Source organism: Etheostoma spectabile, chromosome 4 (genome assembly GCF_008692095.1).
Source record: "Etheostoma spectabile isolate EspeVRDwgs_2016 chromosome 4, UIUC_Espe_1.0, whole genome shotgun sequence".
Taxonomy (NCBI): Eukaryota; Metazoa; Chordata; class Actinopteri; order Perciformes; family Percidae; genus Etheostoma; species Etheostoma spectabile.
This window is the reverse complement of record NC_045736.1, coordinates 7,102,966-7,112,300: the sequence shown is the minus strand read 5'-3', so window position 1 is coordinate 7,112,300 and position 9,335 is coordinate 7,102,966. Positions and strand designations below refer to the sequence as shown.

Genomic DNA, 9,335 nt, shown 5'->3' with positions numbered 1-9,335 from the left:
TTCTCTCCCTTCACCTGCTTTAATTCGACTTTCAGGTCTTCAGTAATGAAGGTCTGCAGTTCCAGATCTTTTTCGGCTTTTCGCAGCCTGGTGCAGATTTTTCCCAGCTGGGATTTCAGTTTCACCGGGGTGGGGCGGGAGACACGTTGGCCAGCGCCTCATCAGCCACTGGTGCTCTATGGGAAGCCTGGGATTTTCCATTGTCTGTTCCCTACGGCTTCCTCCATTTTGCTCAATTTTTCCTTGAGCTCCTGAGCTTGAACCTTCTCCCTCTCCAGAAAGCTCTCCAACTCCAACTCCACGTTGGCCTTACTTACCTTGAGAGCTTCAACTTCCCTTTTCAGGGCCTCCTTCTCTCCCTTGATCTGCTCCAATTCGACTTTCAGGTCTTCAGTAATGAAGGTCTGCCGGTCCAGATCTTTTTTTGGATTTTCGCAGACTGGTGCAGATTTTTCCCAGGTGGGTTTTCAGATGCTCTGTTTCCCTAAGTGGGGAGGGAACACGTTCAGCAAGCTGAACTTTCAACTCACCTATCTCCTTCTGCATCAGCTCTTTCTCATGGCTCCAACTGCTGCCCTCTCTCTGTTGTTGGAGCTGATCGAGGAGATTGGCCAGCAAGTCCTCTCGTATGACCAGGTGTACTCTTCCCTCAGATTCACCTTGGGTGAGCGTTGCCTCGCTGTCCTTCAGCTCACACCGTACCTGTTCTTCAAGTGAACTGAGATAGAAACTAATTTGCGGTTCAGTCTCTCGGTAGTTGAAGTCCATGTTATCCATTGTTTTTTTTCTCGTTGCAATGTGCACCTTTGGATTGTCACAAATGACTCTCTGCTACAAACTGCTGTTTGAGTGAATGTGTCAGAACTAAAGTTGGGTCCTAGTATTCAATGTGTTGTTATGACAACAACAACATGTATTCTTATGTTTTCAATCCAAATGGTCATTGGTTCTATTCCATTCTATCTGGGATTCTATTATTGCTATGGGACACCAGTTTGTTTATGTTTGAATATACAGTATGAATGTAATGTTTTCTGATGATTATAAAATATGGCCAAAATGATTTCTGATGATTATAAAATATGGCAGAAACAACACTTTATGAAATATTGAAACCATCCAGACGGTACCGTATGTACCTGAAACCGGTGATTTAACGGCACCGCTCTTTTTACACAGTTTAACAACAAAACTCTGACTGAACATTACTAGTTAGTAGCCCACTGTTAGGTTGAGGATGGCCTCATATCATATTTACACTGCTATATTAGATAGATGGTTATGTCTTGGCAATTAAATACAATTTTTAACTAATATAGACTATTTTTCAGCAGCAGTCAGTCTTCTGGGTTAAAATGGAATTGGATTGTTGTTACTGTCTCAGATTTTAATCAAACCTTATATATTAAGAATGTGTCCCAAAACCAAGGCCTGTCAAATATTTCTGTTCAAAGGTTAGATATAGTGATATATTTTTAAAATAAAACTTGTGTTTTGCTTAAATATCTCATATCTGATATCTATCCTTCTGCTAATACAAAACACAATTTGGGCTGTTCACAGCATTGTCTTTTAATGTGATAAAAACACTAAATAATAATTTTGACTATGTAAATTTGATCCTCTATGCACTGCATATGAAACACACCTGAGTAGCAGCTAACAGTCATCGCAACATAGGTTTCTTATTTGACACATTATTGTACAATCATTTGTTGTCTGTTAGTATGAAATATTTGACTTCACCACCTAACTTGGTAAAATCCTAATTACACACAGTGAGAATAGAAACACTATCCTGACAAAGCCAGATTACAACCGGAGCCTACACAGCTAAAAACAGACTCTCAAACAAAAATGGAAAAGAAAAGCCACCAGTTAAAATCCAAAGGTTTGCTTTGTATCAATTTAGTCATCAATTTAGTCATTTTTGTTGTTGTGTGCATTTGTTTAGCTTCATAGAAGTGATCAGTGATGGATACTGAAAGATCTGGAATAACTGCTGTAGTTTGAGGCTCATCTGTTGGTGCAAACTGAAGGAAAGTTCAATTTACAGTAGTCCATTTAGCCAACCTGTCCAGTATGAAATTAAATGACTACAGCTGTTAAATTTTCAACTTCTCTTGCAATGGACAGCAATTGTATCTGTTTGTTGCTGTAAAGATATTTTATTTAACTGGCCTAGCTCCCTGGCAAAGCCTGAGGCTGCAGCCACTGGCGGCTCTGCATCAGACCACACCTCATTGCTAGGTGTTGTTAAAACCTAATCTAATTCATGATCTACTTTTTTATTTTTCCTCTAAGTGTTAAGAAACAGTAAAATATAACTTTCTGTAGATGATTAGAAGCCATAATCCCTGAGAATTGTGAAGGATGTGGATGTCAGATACTGGAAAGAATTCCCATTTGTTTTTTCTGATATATTCATCTCTTGCGATCAGATTAGGGGAGTGTGTGTGCGTGTGTGTGTGTGTGTGTGTGAGTGTGAGTGTGAGTAATGCAGCTATTAGAGATGTGTTTTAAGGCTGTCATTGAAAAACATTGTTCTCTCCATTTGGCTTTTCAGTGACTTCCAGCATTGTCAATCCAGTAGGGCCATGTTTCAGTTTAGTCTCATGCGTGCACTGGGGGTGATGCAATTCACTGTCCTCCCATTAGTTTTACATTTATCCCTTGATCTACAGGGGGCAGTAATGCACCAAGAAAAGATACAGTACCCCCAACAAAGGCGGAGAAGAAGACTGCCAGCTTGTGAAAATAGATTTACAGAAATACAGGTTTAACAATGTTAATCAATTGTCTTTTCAATTTTTTAATGAGGCAGGGAATGCATTTAACACATTTGCTAGACCTCAAGGATACACACGAGTTTTGGTGACTAAAATGTACTAAATGTAAAAGTAATTTTTGCGCCTTTAATTTCTGAACTGAAGGGGTCGTGAAACTGAATAATCTTAAAGCTTGCATACAATTTGGTATGAATGCAGTAAATAGCACAGCTACAGGCTTTGACAAACTTTTTCAGTGTACCTCAGCTGCTGTGGTACAAAAACATGCTGTAGCTTGTTGATGAGAGTTTAAAAAAATAAATAAATCACTAAACAGTAATACTCAGACAACTGCTAGTTACATTTGATCTGCAGTATTATTACTTTCACTACCTGACATCCGACGCGCGGCTAACACTAGACAGGCTCAACCCAGTTAAGTTTGCATTTTAACCCCAAAACGCTCTGCTTTACAATGCCCGACGAGGTGTGAGTAAAATGGGCTTACACTCATGATCTAATTTCTGTTCAACTTGAGATTGGCTGGCTAACTTTGACATTTAAATCAATGCCCTGCCATCCTCTAAAGATTAGGCTGACAAAGCGGCATTATTTATTCCTGCACTATATTCCTGCTCCATTAGAAGTCTTTTCCCCAGCATTATTTTTCACTATACGGCTCTTTGTGACTCTAATAATCGAGGCAACTGAGAGGAAAGATGATGAATTATTTAACGTTAGACTAAGCTTCCAAAGCCATGGTTTGCTGTGTTAGCTGTTTTTCACTTGTCTGCCCCCCCCCATTCCCCTCCCCAAACATCAACACCGCCATACCCTTTCTTTTTCCTCTCCTTCTTTTTGATAATTCATTGCTCTTACATGTCCTTGACTCTAAGCCTGCAGTACCCACACTTGTCCCTTTCTTTCAGAATCTTATTCTTAATTATGATCAATCTTGAATAAAGAATTTGGTGAGAAGATTTTGTTTATTTTTTCTGTGATGTGTAAGTTCTGGACTTTTTAGAAACCTCTAAACCGCTTGATAACCACACGCTCTTTGAAGAATTGCAAAGTATTCACCACAGTGTATACGTATAGTGTTGCTCTGGGAGAATGCAAATGCAATAAAATTGCACCGAGGACAGTTAATTTACTTTTCCTCTGAGCTGTAGAGAAAGGAACGTAGAAAGAAAGAGAACTCACCATAATTCTGAGAAATATGGTAACTTAAAATACAAGGAAGGCAGTTTCATCTTACATAACTATTCACAAATCATCATAACTTCTGAAAGTCTAAAATCGGTAGGGATAAAGGCTTCCTGTCTGTTCTTATATTCTGTAACAGTACAAACATGTTGGCTTCAATATATTACAGAATAACTACCGAAAAAACAGACTTGCTAAATTACAATCGCTCAGACTCACTTCCACCTACAGTACTGCGGCACATTGCGCTGAGGCAGAGTCAGGGACACCAACTGTCTTATGTTATGTAATGTGTCTAGATGTTGAGGGTAAAAAAAAGCTTTGTATTATATCTTGTAAAACTCAAAATCCTTCATTACATTTTCAAGTGGTCATTTTCAGGAGAGGTTAAGTAAAAAAAAACTAAAGTGTAAGTTATCTTGTTGGCATGCTATGGCTGCATTGATCTTAAAAAGCCAACATAAACACTAGCCTGAGGCTTGTAATTAATGACTGTCTGGCTTTTTATTGGCTTTTTGTCAATACAATGTCTTTTAATCTGGTTATGGATGCTAACACCGCAACAGTGCTTGTTCTACACACATTCCGTTTGTATTGGTGGTATTGGTCAGTGGATCACCATTCTATGTGTGTATTTGTGTGGGCCTTTTTCACCAGGTCTACACTGATTTTATAGGATCACTAATACCAGTAGTGGCACATTATTGAACACACACCAGCTAGCTTCATTTGAAGAAAAGAGCAGACTTTGCAACCTTTAACCAGAACCAGTTTGCCTTTCTTTGCCTTCAGACTATTCTAGTGTGGGTCATACCAAAGCTATGAGACTTTGTAACAGAGGCCAGTAATGCTCAGGGCGATGGAGAGTATAATGTGTTCTGGAAAGAAAAGAAAAACAGCTTGCTCTATTTTTAGGAGCGTAAAGATTTGGTTTCTTCTCCAGATGAAAACTATATGCCCATATAATGTTGCAGCTGCCTGGGGACACGTGCAGAATCAAACACACACAAACACCTAAAGTTGGCCGGGCTGAGTACTGGGGAGCCATATCAGGTTGGTAAAACATACAGGGTGGTATTGATCTAGAAAACGGAGACAGGCAGAGGGAGAACAGAGGAAATACATGCCCTTTCTCTCCCGTGATGCATGAAGTAGCAGGAGGTTTTACCTAGTTTGATGACCGAAAAGAAAAGACCACTCGCCCACACATTGATGAAGTCATCGGTGTGTGTGCTGAGAATGAGATCATCTAAGGGATTTAACAATCTTCATCAATTCCATCATCATTATGCGTTTGATTGCTCATGCCTGGTTGTATGTGTTTGTTTGTGTGGCACTGTGGGGTCAAATGCAGGACCTCCACGGCCAATAACCATGTTCAAGCTGTATTGTTGCCTATTTTTCATTTTATTCTCATTGTTTCTTGCTCCATATTTTCAAATTGGAATCAAAGGGATTTGAAATTCTCTGTCTGCCATCAACGAGTTAACAATTTGGGTGAATTCATGGAAAAAATGAAAAATAAAAAAAATCGTTTGGCATGACAACATAACATACAGTATGTTTTGGAAATTCTGCACGATAGGGTTTATCAACAATTATACTGGACACAAATTCCAATGACGGTTTTCCTGCATCAAGTTTATGTCTCAATGAAAACAATTTTTTGAGGTAAACTAAATTATTAAATCAAGTCTTTTAATTTCCATCTCTCTATCCAGTGCCTCACACACAGCGTGTTGTAGGCCCCATTTTGATAAATTACTCATCTCTTGTGCTACTTTCTAGCAATTTCAAAATAACTCTTGCTGGCACAGGAAGGGACATGAAATTACAGGTCAAGACATGTGACATATCGTTCACCCGCCGGCCCAAATCTAGAGAGGCTCGTCTGTCGAGGGGGAAACATGTTCGCTTGTTTGATTGTTACTGGCCTGAACTAAATCTATGTTGCCAGGCACTGCTGTCCAAAAATGCTTATTAGCTGGGATTGGGTTCGTCACCAGGCAACATTAGCTCCGTAAACAGTTGTCAGTGATTCAGAGGGAAGTGGCAACATGGAATAATCTTTTTTTTTAAACTTTGTTCTTTTTTCGTTTAGATTAGCATAACTCATTAATGTTTTACTTTACTCATATGTATTTAATAATTAGATTATAATAAAAGCCAAAGCCAAGGAGGTATCAGTCAACAATTTACATCTATAACATTGTGTGATGATTTTGGCTAAATAGTTATGATTGCAAGCCAAGGTGAGTTTGTCTGTGCATAGCACCACCAACAAAAGATATTTAGAGTGCTTTACATATTAAGAATTTAAAAAAACACTAAACAGAAAAAAACATTATAGATATTGACAGATTGTAGACTGTGTTTACACCTCCGAAATTTCTTACGGATTGCACTGTGTGATTACATACAAAGCCAATGAATAGAAGCAAATTTGGGGCGGGCATATAATAATATAATATAATATAAGCTACTGTAAACAGTGATTTCTGTGACGTTTTCCCAAGTTTGTCTTTTTTTTAACAATTAAGTTTCTAAACTAAAAACTTCGCATTTTCTACATTTTTACAGTGGGAATTAACTGGCATTATACTCTTCAAATATATTAAAAAACATTTCTCATCAAAAGCTGTTACGCAATTAAGTTAACTGGCAGCCACTATAAAGATTTAAGAACTGTAGTATTTCTCTCAGTTCTCCTGGTTCCTGTTAGAACTCTGAAGGAATCATTTGTTTTTGTCCGGCCATGAATCCTCTTTCTATTTGTTTTAGGTGATAAAAGGCTGATTAAGTTATTGCTTTAATGTGCCTGCTGAAGCTCACATACAATAAAAGATAGAAAAGCCAGCTCTATCCTCAGTAATTGGTTCATTCAGATGGTGTAATTACACCTGGAGGCTCCTAATAAACAGGCCCAGATGACACAAATGCACAACAAAAACTGTTACTGTTGGAGGATGTTAAGAGGAAAAGTATGTCGCGCTGTGATCTCACTACCCACACATGGCCGTCCTGTTTCGCATAGCGACCTTCTTGTATTCTCTGTGTGCGTAAGTGTGTTTATGCAACTGTGTGAGAGGGAGAACAAGAGAGGGTGCGTGCCAGACACAGAAACTCTGGTGTTTTTGCCTCAGGCAGCAGATCTCTCTACGATAATCAGCTGGATTGTCTTGCATGCACAACATCTGTCTCAAACACACACAGAGCTGCTTCTTTCACACACACAAACACCGCCATTATATAGTCATTACTGTCAAGCTGATGCTGTACAGCCCTCTCTAACATGCTCGTTCTCTCTTATCCATCTCCTTCCTTCCCGCTTTTCTTTCTTTGTCTGGTTCCTCTCCTCTTGTTCCCTGCGTCCAGACAGTTTCGATCTTGGAGCAGCGGCTGACGCTAACGGAGGACAAGCTCAAGGAGTGTTTGGAGAACCAAATGGAGATCGGTCTACATCTCCAGAGACAAGAGGAGGCCTGAAGATGGCGGCACCAGGAAAAGGTTGAGCTGTGGTGTGACAGGGAAAGAGGTCACACCAACACACCATTAACAAAAACACGTAAACAGCACTCTCTCGTTATTGTAAGATACACACTTAAAATGTGCAATCTTGCACACAGTCCTAAACCGTTTTCCTGACCTGATTTAAATGCACACTGAGCCTTACTGCTGGGTCTAGGTATTTAACAAAGAGATATCAGAAGTGAAGTTGTTGAATATTAGAGAAGTTGTTCTTCTACAGGAGTGCTGAGAGAGCATTCCCTTTTCTGCTGACGAAGGTCTTGCTGCTACTAGTCACTTTGTGAGAGTCGGTGTGTGAGTGTGCACCCCCGATGATTGCCTGTGCAAAAGTGTAGATAACATGCAAGAGACTTTCGTATTTGCCTTTGCACTACACTACAGTTTTAATTCTTATTTGTGCGCATAAAACGCTGCTTTTCATCAAAAAGCACACATACTGTAAACAGTTTACAGAAGCCACATGCCCATTATTGTTTCAGTTCAGGAAAAAGAGGACTGGTGTCAGATCTGTACTCTGTAGTGACAGATAGCCTGAGCTGAAGTATCGCTATCAGGAGAGAAGTTAAATTGTTGCATCATTAGTAAACACTTGTGCAGCAAATGAGTGTTAATGCAGTCCGGAAAATATTCTTCAACAAATGTTTTCTTCCAACTATTTTCTTCTCTTTGAGTAATTTTTTGCTAAAAAAATTGCCTGTTTAAGGAATTTATTTTGCCTTTTTTTTTGTGTGAAGTTTATAAAATGTTATCCCATTTTTAAAGATTTTACATTGTGGAACGAATGGGCCTACAGCTGAGAGCAACAGACGGGGTAGGAAAGTCAGAAAGTATTGAGAGATAAACACATTGTTGGGTTTGGTCTTCTTACTGGACTGTTGACAATGAAACAAAAAAAGACAGTCTTATACTTTAAGTTTTGATTGAAGGATAAGCGTCTTGTTCCGTCCCTTTTTATATCCTGTGTTTGAAACTTTTATACACTGAAAGTAACTTATTGTGTACCTTCTAAAAAATAATAAATGTTTTCCACTCTTATTTCTGACTTAAAATTAGTTAATAAAACTTCTGGTTGCTATTTCACAACACCGAGCTCTGTTTGTGTAACAAGTAAAAGAATGTTTGTTTTCATAATCGTTGCCAAATCGATGATGTCACCGGATTACTTTTTAAGAGACTGTTTCCTGCTCTGATTGGTCCACAGAGCCTGAGCAGTTACCCAAGCAATTGTGACTTTTCTGTCTTTATTGTCCTCAGGGATGTTAAGATCATGAGCTGTGAACTGTGTCGTCCATCACTCATTTTCCACCGTGTCTTTGCCAGATTTTGAATTAGGATTCATTACAAAACATGGAGGGGCAGCTAAATACACCTGCTCAGCTTGTGTCCCAAAATTCTTACAATTCACCCCCTGAGTAATTCACGTAACCTGACCACTGATGCTAGATGACTACTTTTTATTTTTAGAAGCTTCAATAAAAATGAGGCCTTGCTTAGATGCACGCTGTGCTTTATAGAGGAGCATAATCATCTGAGCCATTAAATACCTATTCAGTCATTTGACTTTTTTATTTAACAAACCGGTAATATGTTTACATACTAGTGCAATGAATCATACCAAGTCCTATTGTGGAGGTCTGAGAAAACAGCGCGGTTTCGTTTAGAGGGGAAAATATTAATGACTGTTTCTTTAAGACCAGGCTGAGGCTCTGCACTGATGGAAAAAGAAGAAAAACAAAACCGGAATTCTGGAGCTGTGCTGCCGGGCCCACTCTCTTCCTTCCTGTCTGGGGCCTGAGGAGACACACACACACACACACACACACACACACACAC

At 39.1% G+C, this 9,335-nt stretch overlaps 1 protein-coding gene across 1 annotated transcript in view; it reads left to right on the top strand.

Annotated features, from left to right (window-relative positions):
• poc1a (POC1 centriolar protein A) overlaps positions 1-8,537 on the top strand; it is a gene marked incomplete in the record, with an annotated part of 41,498 nt that extends 32,961 nt beyond the window's left edge. The window contains 1 exon segment of the mRNA XM_032512808.1: positions 7,350-8,537. Coding sequence (XP_032368699.1) covers positions 7,350-7,460 — 111 coding nt within the window.
• Between the last annotated feature and the right edge of the window lie 798 nt (positions 8,538-9,335).